General features: G+C 41.2%; 1 protein-coding gene across 2 annotated transcripts; it reads left to right on the top strand.

Annotated features, from left to right (window-relative positions):
• The first annotated feature begins 13,377 nt into the window (after positions 1-13,377).
• LOC147884423 (SH3/FCH domain protein) lies at positions 13,378-14,530 on the top strand. 2 transcript variants are annotated; one of them, XM_087399089.1, is made up of 5 exons: positions 13,378-13,504; positions 13,607-13,686; positions 13,774-13,864; positions 14,010-14,079; positions 14,237-14,530. In XM_087399089.1, the coding sequence occupies exons 1-4, from the start codon at positions 13,476-13,478 to the stop codon at positions 14,038-14,040; spliced, it is 231 nt and encodes a 76-aa protein (XP_087255215.1). In that variant the 5' UTR covers positions 13,378-13,475; the 3' UTR covers positions 14,041-14,079; positions 14,237-14,530. The 2 variants fall into 2 exon arrangements, with proteins under 2 accessions (XP_087255215.1, XP_087255214.1); XM_087399088.1 differs by having other exon boundaries at positions 14,010-14,525.
• The last annotated feature ends 7,013 nt before the right edge of the window (positions 14,531-21,543 follow it).

The raw sequence follows: 21,543 nt of genomic DNA, 5'->3' as shown, positions 1-21,543 counted from the left end.
TCATTTGGACTGTCATGGCACTTTATGAGCGAGTTTCACGCAGAGTCCTGGATGGACAGACGAGATCATGAGCAGTATCAGGGTCAAACAAAGGTGTCCATTATCACCTACCTTGTTTGGCCTCTACATTGATGAGCTTGAGCATTAGGGGAAATATGGGCTCAAAAAGGGCCTCACAAGGGAGAGATTAAGAAAAAGATTAACTCATTAATCTCTAGGTGAAAAGGTCGTGGACCACTTGTGGTAAAGGGGGGATTTGATATGTCATCATGGCATTGAAGATGGTGCTAGTTCTCCATCATTGATCTCGATCGTCATCTAGTGGCTCGCATGCGACGCCTTTTTTGGAGCGTTGATCATATTTTGATCCAATGGATCACTGTAGACTATGGGCTACAAGTGTGCACTGTAGATCTTTTCATGATCTAAGGGCTCACACGTATCGCCTTTTTTGGACCATTGGATCCATACTCCCATCCAAGGGCGCCAAGGATGTTTTTATTAAAGCTATGCCTATATTTAATATAAAATCTTGGCGAAAGTTTTCAAGCTCATTTTTTAAGTTTCACAATATTGGTAGAATGTAGTACTTTTTTATATTTTTTATTTTGAAATTTGGAGGAAAAAATGTAAATCTTGGCGAAACTTTAAATTTTTTTGCAAAAAAGTTTCAAATCCTGGCGAATGTTTCAAACGTTTATTTTTATTAGGGCATACAAACTTTCAAAGCCAATATAACATTTTAGTTTCTTAACGAAACTAACTTGAAAAAATGTGGATGGTTGGATCCAAGGTTTCATCCAAGGGCTCCCCTCAATCCACAAAAATGCCATTATTATGGGTGGCCAGACTCCTTGCCATGCTATGAGTACATGCTCCCGCATGCTGCCACGTGCCCACAAGCACCAGTCTGTCGTCACGACAGTCTTCCCATGCCATTGGATCAAGCCATGATCCAACATCCATGATACAATGATGTATCACTTTAATCATATACATTAGATCATCCATGATCCAATGGATGTGAGCAGAGATAGTTATAAGATTTTGGCCTGTTTCCTCTCCTACCCATACCAGCGCGTTTGGAAGGTTCCATTCACGAGGTGCTTGGACACCGTGAGAGGATACTCCGAGCATGGAGACATGAGAAGACTTCTTCCTCAATTGATACCTCACAGAGCTCTATCATGGAGTTCTGTCAGCTAGATCACATAGACCCCCATGAGATGAGATCTTGACATGACCGTGACCTAAAGCTTGTGACCCGACAGCTCAGACAGAGGGTTGACACACATATCATACTTGGGGACATCCCCTCCTTGTTTAGAGTCGGAGCCCGATCGACGGGGGTCACAGTGGCCCTAGTTAGACGCAGAGCTACGACTACGAGACGTACCAGGACTGCACCTTTGACGGGCCGACAACACTCTATTGCCGATGTGATGCCTCCAACACTACCTCATCCATCTTGACGTCCTGCTACTGTTGATGATGATGATGTTGATGATGATGCTGAGATTGATATATAGTCAACTATCGACATGACTATGTTGTACTTAGTACTGCCATTTTGTATTTTTTGCATTCTGCATTGGTGTGGATGCTCGTTTAGTAGCTCCATTACCACAGCTCATTGTATTAGGTTTTTCACAGTCTCATAGACCCATCGGTCTTCCGAAGACGTTAATAACTTTCTTTCTTTCTTTCTTTCTCTCTTTTTCTCCTTCTCTTAGCCCACTCTATTAGGCCCCCCTTCTTCTTCTCTCAGCCTCCCTTGTCTGAATGGATCCTCTCTGTGGCATCGACCAAGACCATAAATCTGAGTGGTGGAAGATGGTGAGACCTGGATGCATCTATGACAAGTCAAAATGAGGAGCACACAAGTGGCATTGTCCCCATTATAATGAAGAAAAATCTGGAGGCTTAGATCGAGTGCAGAGTCATTTATTCAAAGTAAGGAGGGGAGCCATTAACTATGGTCTTGCAATATTCTGACTGTAGATACCACACGTTTTTAGGCACTTGTAGATAGATTGGACATTGAGATAGCATGACAAAAGATTCTTGATCCTTTAGATCGAGCATCAACAACCCCACGTGCAAGAGCTTCTCCTTATGCTTCTATTTCTACCTCCTTCTTTAGGAATACAACTTTCTACACACATATAGGGGCTCTCACTTCATCAGTCCTTGGCCCAAGAATCATGTAGGCTAAACACCCCTCTTTACATAATTTTTTCCTAAAGCTGAATGAAAAAACCCAATGTTTTAATGAACTAAGTAAATTTTTTGAAAAATATCCCTTCTTTACAACGCACGTGGTACACTAAAATTTTGTGAGGTTAACCCTTGAGGGGGCGATAACAAATAGGGGGGGGGAGGAGGGGTTGAGGGGGGGTAAAGGGGGAAAGGGGAGGGGGCTAATTAATAATGATGTCCAAAATAAATGTACCACTATATATATGAAAATACCTTCATTTTCTCAATACCACCAGTACTCTCTCATACTAGTACATTCCTTCCTATCGTCACATCTCCCATAGCCACACCATCACCGACACGAAAGCAGATTGGAAGACTGGTTGCTTCGAGAACAAAGCTCCCAATCCCTCCCGATGTATACAATGCAATGATCAAAGAGAGAAGAAAGAGGAGGCAGGAGGAGGAGGAAAAGAGGACATAAACCGATGACGATGAAGAAGATCATGGGGAGCAATCAAATCCTTAGAATCAGCTCGAGGCACCTCAAGAGCTAGAAAGCAGACCAGCAGAACAAGAGTGTAAAAGACACAGATTGGAAGAATGGGCTAGAGGACAAGAAGATGTCAGGCAAATGCGGATTCGATTGGCTCAACAACAAAGGGCACGAATGGAGATCCAACAATGACAACCCGCATGGCACAATGCTACTCAGGACTTTCCACATTCTAGACAGGGTGGAAAATCTTTGCCAGAATTGCATCGCACAGCAAAAGGAAAAGGCAAAGCTAGCAGTAGGCGAGGTGAGAGGCGAGGTGGAGGTGGAGGTGGAGGTGGAGGAATCCCTAGAAGACACCGCAGAAACCCTAGAAGGAAGGGGCTTTAAGAGATAAGAAAGTATCAAAGTAGCGTGAACCTTCTAATCCCAAGAAAACCATTCGCTCGATTGGTGAAAGAGATTTTGCAGTCCTACAGGGACGACTATTGTATTCAATCAAGCGCACTAGTCGCCATACAAGAAGCAGCAGAAGTGGCTATAATAACCTTTCTTGAGGACACAAACATGTGTGCAATCCATGCCAAGAGGGTTATGATCATGGCAAAAGACATGCAGCTGGCAAGGCGGATCAGAGAAGACCCACAACTTAGGCCATAGATCAAATTTTTTGTTGTATTCACTATGGACACCAATTTTGGTTGTCAAAAGCAATTTTGTGCAAAGATGGTTGTAAATGTTTTTTGTAGTAGAATACCTTTGGAAACTATGTTTCTTGTAGATATACTTTGCATCCGTGCAGAGTTAATTTAATATTTTCTAAATTTTCTAAGTTGTTAATAATATATTGGGCAAATTAATGAAATTGATGAAGGTGGTTCAACGTCAACTTTAAAGAGTCGAATTTGGGGCCTAAATCATTGTATGTTAAATTGGGCACCTCTCCCCCTTGGGGTGTGTGTGTGATGTGGGGGATGCACCCCCCCCAAAAGAAAAACAAAAAAAAAGCCCCAGAGGGGCACTGGTGCGTGCAGGCATGACTTGGGTCCAAGTCGCACCTGTGCGCATTAAGGCCCCTTTGGGGCTTTTTTTTTGTTTTTGTTTTTTGCAGTTGATGTTGCTGTTGCTATAGTTGCTAGTGTGTATGTGTGTGTGTGTGATGGGGGATGCATCCCCCCCCCAAAAAAAAAAAAAGCCCCCGAGGGGCCCTGCTGCGCGTAAGTGCACGACTTGGGGCCAGAGGGGGGCCCCGTCTGGCCCAAAGTTGTGCTTTTGCACACCAGGGATCCTTGAGGGCTTTTTTTTTTTTTTTTTTTCAATGGCTCACCCTCACGCAAGTCTCTAGTAGAGTGTGAGGCAGTGTGAGGTCTCCAGAGGGAAATATTATACTACAATAAAGAGGTCGCCTTGGGAAGGGAGTTGTATCCAATTCCACAAAAATCTAGTGTGTATATCTTGCCTCTTGACAAAAATTGTCTCAATGAGGGATGATTTGTATAGTACTATGACTCCTCTGATCCCCTTACTACTACTATCTCTTGAGTCTCATCCGGATATGTTGTGTAAAAAGCTATCAAAGACTATTAGCTATGAATTGTTGCTAACATGAAAGATTTTTTTTGTGTAGGCATGACTCTGGCCCCAAGTCACGTAGGCAGAGTGTGAGGCAGTGTGTGAGGTCTCTAGAGGGAAATAACATACTACAATAAAGAGGTCCCCTTGAGAAGGGGGTTGTATCCAATTCCACAAAAATCTAGTGTGTATATATTGCCTCTTGACAAAAATTGTCTCGATGAGGGATGATTTGTATAGTACTATGACTCCTCTGATCCCCTTACTACTCCTGTCTCTTAAGTCTCATCCTGATATGTTGTGTAAAAAGCTATCAGAGACTATTAGCTATGAATTGTTGCTAACATGAAATATTTTTTTTGCTCAAATATGCATTCACATTGCCATTTATGCCTAGGGTCTTTTTGAATTTCTATCACACTCCGTTTCTTATGTATGTTTCTTGCGTGTGTGATGGGTGTGTGTCTGTGTGATGGGGGATGCATCCCCCCCAAAAAGAAAAAAAAAAAGCCCCCGAGGGGCCTAGTGTGTGCAGGCGCAACTTTGGGCTAGATGAGGCCCCCGTCTAGCTCAAAGTCATGCTTGCACGCACCAGAATTATTGCTAACATGAAAGATTTTTTTTGCTCAAATATGCATTCACATTGCCATTTATGCATAGGGTCTTTTTGAATTTCTATCACACTCCGTTTCTTGTGTATGTTTCTTGTGTGTGTGATGTGCGTGTGTGATGGGGGATGCATCCCCCCCAAAAAAAAACAAAAAAAAGCCCCGAGGAGCCTTAGTGCATGCAGGCATGACTTTGGGCTAGACGGGGGCCTTGTCTAGCTCAAAGTTGCACCTACGTGCACTAGGGCCCCTCGGTGTGTGGGTGTGTGTGTGATGGGTGTGTGTATGTGTGATGCATCACACACACACATTGTTTTTTTTGGAGGGGCTGCTCCGTGATGTCAACTCTTGGGTAAAGAGAATAATCAAAATGGATTATGGTGGAAAAGCAATTCTAGTTGTGGGTCCTCTTGTAACAAAATGCTTCAAGGCCTAATAGCTTATTTTTCAACTTCTCCCTATGTGGTACCTCTATGCATTCCATGAAAGTTTTAATCATTCAATAACAATGAAAAATGCACACACAAAACACAAAAGGGGGTCACATATATAGCATGTGCAACTAAGTAGGTATTTAAAATACCCCTATCTTCTATACTTTGCTTTTTTATCCATAATTGCATGTCCCCTTGATATGTGTACATATTTGGATGTTAGATTTAAATCTCTCCTCTAAAAATATTACAAGAATTAAAAACATTGAATTGGTATTTTAAAAATTCTTATGTATGTAAACTACATGTAAAACCGAGGTAAGCCCCCTATTAAAAATACCCTCTTCAATCAACTAAGGTGCTATGCTGCATCTTTATAAGATGACCCCAACTAGGCATGCTCACAATATCCTATAAGCTCTAATAATGAATAAGTATGATACAAGCTTTGACATTCTACAAATGGATTATAGTGAGATTTGGTAAGTGTTGTAGCGCTTATTTTTGTAATATTGAAACAACATGGCATAACATTTTACACCATAAGGGCCTACATCTTCAATTGTGTGTAGCACCCCTTAGCCTCAATTTCCATAAAAGTCAAAACCCAATCTCCTATGCCAGGATTGAGTCAGTCATATGCTTGTTCCTTATCCAAATTTGATAATACACAAACACCAACCAAGTATATGTGTGGATTATTGCCATCTCCATGTGGAACCATTGGCATAAGTGAGAGCTTTCATCTAAATCATGGAGCATATATCCTCTTATTTTACATTATTCCTTCCAACTAACCATGCACATAACTAAATTAGCCACCATATTATTGTTCTATTTTCCTCCTAGGTTTGGGATGCAAAACATTCCTAGTCCAAAGATGAATCTAAATATGGAAGGGTTTGAGATTTTACTTGTAAAATTTCTTCCTTCCATGTGGCTCTTTAAGCTTTTGGACCATAACACATCTATTGCTTCATTCCTCCACCACCTCCAATTGATGGTCTAGGTGCCTATCAATACACAAGACCATATCACTCTCTTTGAAATGCCACTCCCCTCCCATCCAAATTTGTGCATCCAATTATACCTTTTGTTGCTATCTTGATTAGAGTTCATTGGTAAACTTGATCTTGTCTATTCATACACCTAGTAACTTGAAGAATTCTTAAAACCTTTGATAAGGGAATGCACTTTTTCTTCAAAATCAACCGTATATTTAAATTAAGGAATTTTATAGTATCATTTATAATTATCCACTTTTGCAGTTCATCAAGTTCATGTATAGTACTCTCCCTCTTGGTCTAGCCTCACGTCCTACTTGACTTTTTTAATTAAAAAACAAGCTCTACTTGATGCAAATTTTGGAGAATACAAGAATACACTAAAATCCAAGAAATGAAATTCAATTATAATACAAAACACCACCCATCTGGAAAACAAGAGAAATATATATTAAATTTTGATGTCTTTCCAATATTTATTGTATATTGCATCCAATAGATACACTTTTTACAAAATATTTGCTTGCTTAGCTTTAGCTACTATTGCTGCTCTCCTCTGAGTTGACAAAACAGTGGGTTCACTGAAAGATTCTACAAGCTACCCAGCATCATAAACACCTGTCGAAGCACCCATAGCAGCAGCCGCCATGATTCTTCTTGCTAGTTTCTCTCCAAAAGTAGATACATCCCACATTGGGTATAGAAGATTATCAAGAAATTCATTTTCTAGGCCTTTGCATACCCACATGGTCTTTGTCATGTGAATAAGATTGATTTGAAAAAATAAATTAATGTAATGGAGGGCATGAACCAACTAACACCCATAGATTTTGAGCTGAAGGTAAACTTCATTGATGATTAAATATCTGATCTCATCTTCATTCTAAATGCATCTATAGAGAATGGATTAGGAAGAGGCCATTTTGGACTATCAAAGTTAGGGAGAGGAATAGGAGGGAGGCTTCCATATGCACCTTCTCTTCGAGGAACTTGGTAACATGAATTATAGAAAAAAATACTAGACTTTGTCAAGGAGGCAGCACTCCATCCTGAGAACATTAACTCCTTGATATTTGAATGGAAAGCTTAAAATATTCTTGTGAGACTATCCAAAGGCTGGGTTTCAACTTTGGTAGAGGGAAAGATATCTACATAGAAAGCAAAGAAAGATGTTAATGGGCCAATCAATCTATCTCTCTCACTCTCTACCTACCTCTCTCTCTCTCTCTCTCTCACACACACACACACACACACACTTCTCTCTCTCTCTCTCTCTCTCTCTCTCTCTCTCTCTCGATATGGCTAGGTGATGATGTGGCACATGGGGTGCCAGATGCTAACATGGCACGATAAGGTGCCATGTGGCACTTTGGTGACCAAGCCTAGGGATGTGACCTTGACCTTGAGGATAAGGTTGGGTGGATTTTGTGCCACGTGTCAACAAGGAAGCAACCAAAATCTTGTGGGATTTTGACAAAATCTTCTGAAGATTCCATTCGCATAGAGGTTGGAGTTGCGCTTGTAGTTAGACGTCCATTGTAGAGGTACTTCTATTAGGCATCGCTCATGGAGGCAATGGAGCGTCATTGGTGACTGCACAGGTCAAGCGTTGGATGGCTGGTGCTATAGTTTAGCTTGCGTGGGTTGTCAGACCGATCAATCGATGAGTTGGGATCTAGGAGAAGCGCTAGTTATAGAGTCAAACGGAGCTTGAAGGAGATGCACGCTGTGAGCAAGAAGTCGATGGAAGATGCCTTGCAGGAGGCTTATGAAGGTTCAAGAGGCGTGGTGTGGAGGCAGCTGTGAGGCGCTACTCGTTGGTCAATAAAGGTGTCGACTGTGAGTAGAGACTAGGAGCAGCTCGTCTTGTTGTCTCGTAGGTGGTTGTGGGAGCGTTGGCACTGGGGCATTGCTAATGGCATGATGGGAAGTAGGTCTTTGTTGCAGGACGTATGGAGCTTCCGTTTGACTGAGTGTTCATTGAAGTAGCCAGTGCCTATGAGCTTTAGAGCTCATGAAAGGCATTGCATCCTCCTTGATGTCTGGAGTCGTCATGGCGATTGAAGGTTGACTGTGTGAGCTTTGTGGGCATCGGATGGAGAAGGCTCATGAGCTAACACCTTGTCAGAGCGCTTGTAGATGATGGAGGCAAGGGCAATTGGAGCAGATGCTAGTTGTTGTGAACCCATGTGTTGGAGAGGCATTTGAGCCTATTGCAAGAGCTACAGCTTGTGGCTATAGACAATAGGAGAAGGTGGGCTACATATGGAATGCCTGTGTGCTGTTGAAGAAGATGTGGATAACAGCAATCAACGATGGACGTGCTACTGTGTAGAGGATTTGCAATCACAAGGTTGGCTATAGACTATTGCCCATAGATGGACCAGCTGAAGTAGATGAAGCCAAGGATATCTTAGGAGGCTGCCCGTGAGCTGGGAGGCCTTTGAAAACGTAGGCTATTGTAGGATGCCTTCGTGAAGTTGTGTGCAATCTCTCACAGTAGGCTTTCTCTCAATGAGCTCACAAGCCAGTTCTCTCTCTCACTCACAAAAAGAAACTCTCAATGAATCACTTGAGAAACAAGGAAGGAGATCTCTCTCTCTCTCTCTCTCTCTCTCTCTCTTACTTACATGCAATGATGGAAAACTCTCTCTCTCTCACTCAATGGATGGAATTGTATCAACATGGATGGAAATTCTCACAAGTAATGCAAAAGCTCTCTCAACGGAAGAGAACACTCAAGAACGCTTAATCTCTTGATCTCTCAATCTCTCTCACAAGGATGGTGCCTCAACGGAAGGTAGAACAATGCTCTGATACCATGACAAAATATGAAGAGGGGAGAGGAGAAGAGTAGAGATGAGGAGAGAGGGCATAGCTAGAGAGCACACCACAAATGACTATTTGTACACTAGATTTAGTTGAAAATGTAGAATATATGCAAACCCATTTAAGGTTATGGTTAGGGCATCTAACCATTTCCTTTATAGCACTCTATTGGGTTAGTGCTATGCACATATGATCACATAATGTTGAGCATGATCTCTCAATAGGAGCTTGAGGAGGAAGGGTGGAGGCAACGTCTTGTGGGTCTAGCAGTGTTCTTCACTCGTGCCATTGAATAATGAGAGTTAGGGTTTTTAAAAATGTTTTATATAGGCCCATCATCTTTTGACACCCCCTTTAATTCTTCTATCCCTCTTGACCATTTATCTCCCTTGCACTCTTCCTACAACTTCTATCCCCTCTCGTAATGGACCTGCACAGCAGTTCGAGAGCTCCTCACACAATCTTTCCTCCTCCTCTGTAGCACAGTGCAAGAGCCCCTCCTCCCTTGATCTTGAAATTGTGACATATGGGAGCTCCTCTCTCGCTCTTCAAAAGCCCAATTTGGATGCTCTCCAAAACTTCACTAGGTTGGTACAAGAGGTGAGCATGAAGGAGGAGCAACTAGTCTGTCAAGGTCAGAAGATTACCATGAATGAAAGCGTGATTGAAAATGCTCTAGGAATTTTTGGAGGCAGTTTGCAAGCACACTTTTTTGAGAAGCAATGGAAGGGACATGATAATTGCATGGATGGCGAATCCCAATTGTCATCTCAGTTCACAGAAGTTACAATGCACCTGATGGCATCTACCCTCAAAGGAATTTTTGAGCAATAGGAAAGGTAGATGTCTCAGAATGTGACTTTTCTACAAGAGAAAGTCACTGATGCAGCAAAGACAAGGCAACTTGAGAAAAGTCTCAGGGAAGGTGCAGAAGCCAAGGTAGAGGAGGCACAAGCGAGGGCCTTGTAGGCACAAGAGCAAGCTGAGGCCACTACAAAAATGGTCGACATGGAAAGGCATAGAAGACAAGAAGCAAAGAAGCGCATGAAGGAGCTCCGAGATAGGCTCAAAGGAGTGAGAAATGATGGGGACATGGTGGACAAGGAGCTAGAAAAGATGCGAAAGGATAAGGCTTTGTTTACTATATGTTGAATGCATGCCTATGGAGAGGTTGGATGTAAGCCATGTTACAACATCATGGGCATCATTGAGTTTTTCTTGAGGGCATGCTAATTGGTGGTTAAATAGAGCTTGCTTAATAACAGCACTGCATCCATCATGTTCATCCTTGCCATGGCTAGAGACCCAAAGAAATTCCACATCATGTCTAGACCGCCGGTCAAGTATTTGAACCTTGAGACAAAGTAGAATCCACGTGCTGATTTAAATTGAGAGGCAACACCATCTGACCACACCCAATGTTGTTTTATATTTTTTGCATGGAGATTTTCCTTTTTCAGCCATTCCCAATGCAGTAGAAAAGCATGGTGCACAAATAGGAGGATGTCATGTTCCCTATCATCTGAAATGTAGAAATGGTAAGTGTGTTTCATTGACCTAGACTCCTGTGAGTCAACAAGCAGATTGGCATTAGGCTTGGAAGAATCAAGCAAATGACTATATGCAATATGCACAAGAATTGTTATCTGTTTGTTGTACCAATGAGCACTTTGTATCTCATCTTATTCTTGAAAAGAATAATTTTCTACAAAATCTATGACAGATACAATAATGTCACCGAGAAAATTGGCAAGACATGTTCTGAACTACTTATCCTGCCAACAACTGGCTGTGAAATTGTGAAACACATATTTTGGGATGGATTAAACCACGTGACCTATAAGCTCCCTTGGTTGGGTGCTCTTATATGACAGTAGCCATCTCTTTTTATCAGATCCTTCAACATTGACATTTTCAAATCTCCTCCATTTTAGAGCAACATGGTTTTCTTCCCTCATTTCCTTTGATGCTTGTTTGTAAGACAACGATCGAACACTTGATAGGATTGAGTGACGAAGAAATCCGTGCCCCATGCGACCTCAAATCTTTTATGCAATCAAATGCTATCCTGAGCATTTGACCTTATGTACATGAGTTGCGTGACCAAATGGCACGGTCAGATGTTAAAGTGATAGTCAATTAAAATTTTCCTTCGAGTGTTGGGAGATCCTATAGGTCAATGGGAATTATATGCAAAGGTGAGAAATGCAGCCTTCCCTATCAATGGAGCGGAGAAGCTTGAATGTCTTCTTCTTCAGCTTTAAATTGTAATGCTTGCATGTGCCATGAATGCATTCAATCCTGTGCCAGTCACGGTCTCCCTATGGACAAACCACTGGCTCCCACAAAGACCTCAGGCTATAAAACTTGCCCTCCCTTGCAACACATGATGAGGATCCAGATGGCCTATAGAATACGCATTCATTGGGGAGGCATGGACATCGATCCCCATGGAGCAATGCTCCAAGATGACCATATCTCAAGTCATTCATAGCTTGCTGCAGGCCAGGTCAAACTCTATGTGTGTTTTGCAACAACAAACATTCATGTCTTTGAGTTTCTTGATGTACCAGGGCTTACAATGCTCAAAGCTTCTCTGCCCAATTGAAATGTCCGGATTTTGATCCACAAACTTGAGATACAACTTCGTGTACTAACCCAATATGCGGGAACAACAGAACAATGAGCCCTCTTTTTGCTACTACTAAAAGAATACAAAACACAGTCTAATTAAAGTATATAGTGAAGCAAAACAATTTTCAACCACCGCGCTGATTTTGGACAGTCACAATTTCCTATATATGATTTGCCAACTTGTTTGCTAAAAACCTTATCGTTTTTTACATTGGTTGTGCTTACCAGGCTTTGTTTCTTGGATAAACGTGATGTTGTGTTGCTCTTTACTGGCTAGCTAAATGCGTTTGATCTTCTTATGAGCTCGTAAGGACTCCTTGAGGCCTTGTATGTTGATGCTTGACTTTTACCTCCAACTCGGCTTGACTAGTTTGGTGCTTGTATGGATGCCATTCATCTGCGAGGCTAGGCTCAATTGGTTTAGTACTATTGTAGGTGTCTCCACAATCCATGGACTTATCTGCCTATACTTGTTGATCATGGCCCTTCCAAAAAGATTTTGGACTACTTTCAGGTCTTTTAAGCCTATACTTGTTGATCATGGCCCTTCCAAGATTTTAGACTACTTTTAGCTCTCTTAAGCCTTGTATAGTGGTAATCTCATGTTGTCACAACTCAAGAATCTTGATGTAAGCATTAAGTTTCAAGGCTTGTATACGTCCTACTACACCACCCTAATGCCACAATTTCTAGTTTTGGCTTTAGGCATAGCTAATGTATTTTGAATTTCTTCTAAAGGCTTGCCTTACTGAAAAACATTGAGATGAATCAATAAAGACTTCTTCAATGATCTTTTGACCAGTCAACCGTTCGGGCTTGCTTGCATGATGCGTTTGAGACCTTAGAAATCCACATAAATATTAACCAATAATAATAAACATTGACTAGTATAAAAGGGAAGCGGGCTAGTGGTGGGGTGGGGTTCTCCCTAACAAGCAAGAGATCCCGAAGAGAAAGTATCAACTAGTGGAAGATCTTGACATCCCCACATCGAAGATGAGGGAAGAGGGTGATGCAACACCCTTTCAAGCTCAAAATATCAACTAGAATCATAAGTACATAACATTATGGGGATACCTAGTAGGGAATCGAGAAGCTACACAAGCTCACAATCCCATCTTGATCCCCTAGCAAGGATCCCTAGTGAAAATCTGCATACACTATCTAGCAAGGGTACCTAGACTGGAATCAAGAAGCTATACAAGATCATACTCCCATCCACATAGCCATGGACACACCTCCTATGATAAAATGAGACCAACAACTCCAATAAGTATGTGACGTCATTGAAGGTGCTCCATATGTGCAAAGCTGAAGCCTTTATATGATTAATGCGAAGGATACATGAAATTTGCATAATCAAGAAATTGTAGAACAACAAAAAATGCAAAGACAAAGAAAGGAAGAATTTCACTATCAAGAGCTACCTTACCATGATCATTGATGCCATGGATTTCAAAAGACAAATGTACCTCATTTTAAATTGATTAGAAAGAGGAGAAGGTCATTGCATATTTGTATGGTGAGTTAATTCTAAATGATAAGAAATAATCTAAATGTTACAAATTTTAATTGACATATAAGTCTTCCCAAAGTGCTAAATTCTAATGTGCATCTTTGACAATAAGTGGAAGAAAAGAACAGAGCTAAAACTATAGTGTGTCACTGCAAACCCCTTCAACAAACTCGAGTTGCAAGAATGGCTTCTCCGGCCTCCAGCACTTCACAGTATGACATTGCTTCTCATAATTCTCGTCTTTTCCGTTTTCCGAATCGATGAATTTGATTCGGCGCATGCTTACGTAACTATTACTACACCTCTCCTTTCAGGGATAGCTACCGCAGAGAACCCAGGAAACCTCCTTTCAAGTTCTTGGTGCCTTTGATTTATGCTCCAGTGTTGCCACTGAGTATGAATTTACATTCTCGCAAGTCGTGCTTCTGTCCTTCAGATCGGGTTATGCTTGTGCTCACACAGTTTCTTGTTGCCATGGCAGTTAGAATTGGTTTGCGACATAAGCCTGTCATCAGGGATCGAGTATTTACCGTTGTTTTGGGTGCAGCTTTGGTACATGGGATCTACCTTGTGTATCCAAATATGTTGTTTTCTATTTTTGCATTCACACGTTACACACAAAATTTCAAGCATTAGGAAAGCTTCTTCCTTCGTCAACTAACGCAGGACAAGTGTTTGTCCCATTTTTACTTTTTTTCTTGACACTTATCACTACAGAACCGATCTTTATGATGCGGAGAGCAAGTAAACAGACGTCCATTCTGCGGAGTAGGCCTTGTTCTTTCTTGTGAGTAAGAGATGGAGCTCCTTGCATTCACAGCGCCATTGCTGCCCTCTGTTATTGAATGTGTAAATCAGATGTGAAAGTCTTATTCATTAAATTTTTTGACAATATAACATGATATCGATTCAGGTTGACTGATTACAGTTTTTGAATCAACCAGTCAGCCTACATATATAGTACCAGCGTCTTTATTGGCTTTTTGTCAAAGAACGTTACGAAAGCTCTACATTCCTTGTTACTGGGGACCACCCCTGCTCTGTCTGCAAACATACATTCGTACATAGTTCATTTCTGTGCAGCTGATCGCAGACAACCTATTTATTTGGCTGAGGGATCTCTGCATACGCTTTTATTGTGCTCTTCCCATGTGTTTTGGTTAGTTCCAAGTTTCTTTCTATCAAACTGAGATTGAGACAGTAGATGGTTTTGCATCTGCAGGCTTTGTCTTGTGAGTAAATGTGTTGTTTTTGGCATGACACGTCACTCACAGTCAGCAAGTGGAGTGACCTGTGTTTGACTCCTTTCAACAATATCTCTCAGCAGGACGTGAGGTTTTCCTGGTTTTGGTGATTTAAGAGCATTGCAGGAGTAGATTGTTACTGATTCAGTCTGCTTTTTCTCTTTGAAACTATGAAAGAGTTCTTCATGACTTTTTTTGGGGGCTTACAAATAGATGCTCGTGTGTCTAGTATGTGGATATGCATTCTCGTGTGAGACCATATGTTGATACAATGGTCTGTGCACTCAAGGAGGTGCTGATAATGTTGGTGGGAATGCCATGGTGCTAGTTCCTAATATAGGTGATGGAATTGATGGTTTCACTTTGCCTATGACCACACATTTACTTTCTATACGACGAATGTGGCTTTTGTCCTGATATAAATTGACCACTATATTTTTTTCTAGAGATATGATGCTACATATCTCGGCATCTAGCTGCACCATTTCATTTGACATCAAGGTGATGGACACAACCTGACAGTACTGTAATACCCTTTCTAAATTAATGTGGTTGCTTGAGGCAGTACTCCATGAACTGATGTTGTATTTAGATCTTTCAGGCTGTGAGAGAGTACCCCTAAAGTCTTTATCTCCTTTGAAAAGAACTTTCACGCAACTTCCTGCAGTAGTTTGGAAAACAAATCCAGAGCACAGCAGCATCAACGTCTTGAAAATCATTAGGACCTATGAACCAGAAAGTAACTTACGACTCCAGAAACCATTAAGGAGCCAAGAAAGCCCACGATCTAAATACAATATAAGTTCATGGAAGCATAGGGTCAGTGCCCCACCTGTGAACGCGCAAATGAGGAAAGCGACGGGGCTTGATACTACAGGATTTTGGGTGTGGGTTGTGCTACATGTCCACAGACAGGGGAGTGAGAGGGACTGCCATGTGGAATTGAACACGCTGCCATGTGGGTATTGATCAAGCGGACTCTCTAGGGCAGCCACATGGGCAGAGGATCTGTTGTGGCCCTGCAGCCAAGTGGGCTGCTGTGCAGGTCTGCACAGGTGCTGGCATAGGCCCTGGAGTTAGGGAAGATTGGTTTGTCTATAGTATATTGCTTTGTCCAAGTTTGCTTGTGAAGCAATACGGTTGCAAAGGCTTCTAGTGAGCTTGGGTTGTCTAAGGGGAAACACTTAGATCACAATTTCTGTGGAAAGGTAAAGCACATCAATATTTCCTGTCATTCCATTTGCCAAGTTGCCAAACCTATCCACCAAGGCTTCGTGATGTGAGTCCCATATTCAAGAGACGATTTACATACCTAAGTAATCCATTTGATTGGAATTTCATAGTGTTAACATGCACTTAGTTCATTTATCATGCATTGAGTTCTTGCATGCATACCTTAAGTTTTGCATTGAGTACTTGCATGCATACCTTAGGTTTTGTATCCATAGTGTTAGCATGCACTTAGTTCATTTATCATGCATTGAGTCCTTGCATGCATACCTTAGTTCATTTATAATGCATTGAGTTCTTGCATACCTTAGGTTTTGTAATGAGCATTATAGCATAATAAATAATATATGAACAATATGGCATTTAATTTTATGCATTAGGCTAGGATTTGACCTACTTTGGTTTTTCACCAAGGATCAAGTCATTGCATAATAATCCTCTCTAATTAATCTCATGTGCATAGGATAGTTGGATATGTCCCACTTGGAGACCTTGCCACATAAACACTATGATGAATTGAGAATATTTGACTCACATGAAGGGATCCTACCTTTTTTTTGGAACTACCAAAGTAGGAAGGTGAGGCTAATAGGATCCTAGCTTGGTGGTTGAGGTAGAGATCGTGCATGAGTTTAACCCTTAGCTAGGCTCGACTAGCACCACATTTTTTTCAAAAAGTGAAAACATTGGTCTAATGGAGGTGACCTACAAAGAAAAGATCTATTAACATTTGTACTAGAAGACCTCACGGGTCTCTGAGATAGTACAAGTAACCAAAAAGGTGACTTTGTACATATGGATAACCAGCGAATCGGGGGATGAGTGCACTAAGCTAGCTCCTCTCGAGTTATTATAGGGCATAATGACATTCCAATATCATAAGGTGGCCTTGATAACGTCAATTTAAGACCGAGAATCTTTGGGTTTGGACTTTGAAGTCCTTAATTAATGCTGGCCCATCTTGATAAACCACCCATTTTCCTACTTTGCTAGCAACAAAGTAAATAGAGTTAATCTTTATTTAGAGCAAGAATCTCGAGTGAAGAACATGATGATCTCACGGGTTATTGGTTTGAAAGATGATTGTTATCATGATGATGAGGAGAAAGACACACAATATAATCATATGCTTTAAGTAGTACCACAAGTTGAATAGGGTGAAAATGATATATGCAATATCAATCAAAATGGCACACAAGCACAAAACTACTTCAGAGGGAGGGCCGCAAGCGTTAAGATCCTTAGACAAACACATAAGTTGAAGGATACAAAGATTCAGAGATCTGAGGACTCACCACGATATAGCTCAAACAAAGAAATAATGAACTCACTAAAGTAAAAAAAGCTCGCATAGAACTTACTTGATTAGTGATCACCTCCTTAACCATGGAGACAAATTGTTATATTGGTGGAGAGAATCACCGTGTTTGAGTCAAGGTTTTCAAGGATGTGACTGCAAATTTTGGTGCTAAGGCAGAAACAAAGAGAAGAACAATACTTACAATCAAGAAAATGAGTTCCAATGCTTTGTTATAGATGTCTCAAGATAACCTTAAGAAATTTGTTAAGCACAACTTCATATAAAAGTGGCAAGCTACACCATTCAGAGAGAGTGTCCAAGGGTTGCCTCAAAATATTGTTGTGTTTGTGGTGGACTTTGTAGAAAGCTACTCATTCAAGGAACAAATTGCAATACAATACATGTAGTGCCATTCAAATTAGGTCACTATTCTTGTTCAAATAACATATGTTTGGACAAGGGTCATGGAATGAAAAACCATCTATTACTACACATCTGATGATAAGGTGCATGACACTCTATTTATTAACAATATTTCAAGCTACATGACACTTGGTTTTTGCTATAAGATTTACTAGTACGACAATATTGGGTTTGGTCAGATGGTGCAGCTTCTCAGTTTAAAGCAAAGTGTGCTTCCTTCTTTGAAAAGAAGGGTGTCCTACATTAATTGGCATGATGATGACATGGAATTATTTTGGCTGTAGGCATCCACAGGGGGATTACAATGGAGCACGGGATGTTGTGAACCAAGATCTGATACATAAGAAAGTGAAGCTACATGTGGTTCTGATGTAGTGTGTTTTCTTCCATCCAAACTCTCAAGCCACCTACCCATGAAAATAAAGGGATATCAAAAGTGTTTTGGGAGATCAAAGAAGGAGAATCAGACCAATTTGTTGTGAAGAGAGTGGGAGAGAAGTAAGGAGTCTCACTTGCAACTTTCTCACATACACAATGGGAGAATACACACAAAGGTGGAGACTGAAAACAATTTTTCTCTTCTTAGTTGTAAAAGCTAAAAAAATCTCTCTTAGTACAAAAGAAATAGGTGAATTCTATATGTGGGTCTCAAACCAAACTCAACTAACCTAGATGGCATACTAACTGAGCCACTAACTAGAGTATATAAAGATAGCTTTCATCCAGCTATTATTCATGGGCGGTGTACCAACCGCATCTGCAGCTAACAAGTTGGTGACATAAGTGCACAATGGTCACCTTGGCATATCACGAGTAGAGCTCGATATCTCAACACTCCCCCTCGAGCTCAATCCCAATTCCTGCACACCAAGAAGGTCTCTGAACTTGCGTAGCTTCTCTGCGCCCAATGCCTTCGTGAATATGCCAGCTACATGATCCTCTGTGCTGACATAAACTAGATCAATAAAACCTACTAGAACCTTCTCTCGCACATAGTGATAATGCACCTCAATGTGCTTTGTTCTAGCATGATAGATTGGGTTATTTGCCAAGTGTATACTGCTCATGTTGTCACAATAAATGACAACTGGCCCATATCATAAAGTAGCTTATGCAACCAAGCCGCCTCACATGTAGCCATTGCTACACCCCTGTATTCAGCCTCTATGCTCGAACAAGGCAACTGTAGGCTGATTCTTGCTGCTCCAAGTGACTGCAGCACTCCCAAAAGAAAACACATATCCACTGGTAGATCGTCTATCAGAAATACTACCAGCCCAATCAGCATCGGTGTATCCATGCAACTGTATCTGAACCCCAGTCTCATAAAATAGTCCATACTGCAATGTGGACTTCACATACCTCAGTATGCCTCTAGTCGCATCCAAATGCGGTTTCCTTGGAGCCTACATAAACTGACTTACCAACCCAACAACATAGCTCAAATCTGACCTGGTAATAGTCATATAAATCAAACTTCCTACTATGCGTCTGTACATAGTAGGGTCTGCTAGAAGCTCACCTGTATCTGTGCTCAACTTCACATTCTGCTCCAAAGGAACTGAAATAGGCTTACAGCTTGTCATCCCATATATGGACAGCATGTCCAATCCATACTGCCTCTACAAGAGCCATATCTCACTTGTGGATCTTATCACCTCAATGCCCAATAAATAACGCAGCTCTCCCAAATCCTTCATCTCAAACTTCTGCTTCAATAGCATTTTCACATGAAGGATATCTTCATCACTATCACCAGTGATGATCAAATCATCAACATAAATGACAAGCAGCATAATGCCTTTCTCTATTTTTCTCACATAAAGTGAGAAATCTGCCTTGGAAATCTGAAAGCCAGTAGTGACAAGATACTGTCCTATCTTGTCAGGCCATGCTCTGGGTGCTTGCTTCAAGCCATACAAGGCTTTCTTCAACCTGCAAACAACTCAGGATGAACAGCATGTACATAACCTGGTGGCTGCTCCATATAGACCTCTTCTTGCAAATCACCATGCAAGAAGGCATTCTTTACATCCATCTGATGTAAAGACCATCCCTTTGATGCAGCCATAGCAATGACTGCTCTTACAATTGCCATCCTTGCAACCAGACTGAATGTTTCTTCATAATCAATGCCATATGTCTATGCATACCCCTTGACAAATAATCTTGCCTTGTATCTGCTCATAGAACCATCTGCATTGTGCTTCACCTTATAAACCCACTTGCAGCCAATTGCATTCTTGTCTTTAGGCAAAGGCACCAATTCCCATGTAGCATTTGCTTCCAAGGCATCCATTTCTTCATCCATGGCTTTCTCCCATTTTTCTTTTCCCATGGCTTGCTCAAAAGAACTGGGTTCCGGTTCGTGTATCACCCGTGTATCACTTTGACCATATAGGCATAGTGAATGGCTGTAAATCCATCATATTTCAGCCTATCCATAGGATACTTAACTCTGGTAGACCTGCGCAAAATAGGCTCACTACCAGGTGCTCTCAAAACATCCCTTGTCTTCCTTACTCCAAGTGTAACAACAGAAGGAATACCCAACTCATCATCAAGGCTCTGTTCTGAGCCACTGGATTCACCATCCACATAAGAGTGACCTGCATTCACATCAACCATGGGCTGATCTACTTTCTCTTTTCCCTTTCGTGATACTTGCATACCACTATCTGCATTGCTTTGAGGAGATTCTCCTGATCTCAATCTGCCTGTCCATGGCGAAGTATGTGAACCATTGCTAGAGGACACTACAGGTCCACTAATATTTTGTGATTGCTGCTATGAATTCTGTGCAGCATTACCATTTTGTGTATCTACATCATCAATCACATTTACTGGTTTATACCAGCTGCTCATCTCATCAAAAACAACATCTCTGCTCATTGTAAACTTACAAATAGAAGGGTTATAGCATCTATACCCTTTCTACTGCAGAGAATAACCAAAAAGATGCACTTCTTAGCTTTTAGATCCAACTTTAATGTCAACTCATCTGGCACATGAACATAGGCAATGCAACCAAAAACTTTCAAATGAGAAATATCTGGTTTCCTACAAGTATACCTCTCCTCTAGTGTCATGCCATGTATTGCTGCAGTGGGAGCCCTATTCATTATGTAGACTGCTATAGCAATTGCTTCAGCCCAATAATAATTTGGCAGGTTTCTTTCATTAAGCATGGCATGAGATACCTCTCCAATATGCCAAGTCCATTTTGCTGTGGGGTATGACTGCATGAATATTGTTGCTTCATGCCATGCTCCTGCAGGAACCTTGCAAACTTATTTGAGAGGTACTCTCCCCCTTCATCTAACCTTAGGCATTTTATTTGCAGGCCTGTTTGTTTCTCAACCATAGCTTTAAAAGTTTTGAAATGTCCAAACACTTCACTTTTCTTTTTCATAAAATACACCCAAACTTTTTTGTTGTAGTCATCAATACAAGTGACAAAATAATGATAGCCTCCAATAGATGCAGCATTAGTAGTCCACACATCAGAGTGGATTAATTCCAATGGCCTCTTACTCTCTTGAACATGTCTATGAAATGGTTTCCTTGCCTGCTTTCCAAATTGACAGGCTTCACATACCTTATGCATTTCTGCAACCTTGAAAGTAGGCAGTCTTACAATAATATTTTGGGCCTGCATTAATTTAAGTCGTCGTACATTAACATGACCAATGCATTCATGCTAGATATCAATATCTGCAACTACGCCGGTCCCATGTGCAAACATTACTGCACTCAATTCAGGCATGTCCGCATCCAACGTAAACATCCTGCCCTTCTTCTTCCCTTTTGCTATCAAGCGACCTTTATTTTTCATATCCTCAACAAAGCATCCATGAGGATTAAATCTGACCTGCAAGCCCTGCTCAACCATTTGACTAACAGAAACCAGATTCTTGGTGATATTCGGGATGTGAAATACATCAGACAGGTATTTCTTTTTCCCATCCTACATAGACAAAGGACTTTTACCAATCTGCACAATAGGATGTGCAGTATCATCACCAGTCTCCACAAATCCTGGTCTTTCCATTTT

Source organism: Dipteris shenzhenensis, chromosome 27 (genome assembly GCF_047967505.1).
Source record: "Dipteris shenzhenensis isolate YYH24624 ecotype China chromosome 27, Dip_SZ_1.0, whole genome shotgun sequence".
In the NCBI taxonomy this organism is placed as follows: domain Eukaryota; kingdom Viridiplantae; phylum Streptophyta; class Polypodiopsida; order Gleicheniales; family Dipteridaceae; genus Dipteris; species Dipteris shenzhenensis.
This window is presented reverse-complemented; position numbering and strand designations above follow the sequence as displayed.

Excerpts from the sequence above, each read along its gene's own strand:
- LOC147884423 (XM_087399089.1), top strand. The coding sequence starts at position 13,476 with ATGGCTTCTCCGGCCTCCAGCACTTCACA. Across the intron at positions 13,505-13,606 it reads CCGGCCTCCAGCACTTCACA|GGATAGCTACCGCAGAGAAC; the intron begins GTATGACATTGC and ends CTCTCCTTTCAG. Across the intron at positions 13,865-14,009 it reads GTACATGGGATCTACCTTGT|AACCGATCTTTATGATGCGG; the intron begins GTATCCAAATAT and ends TTATCACTACAG.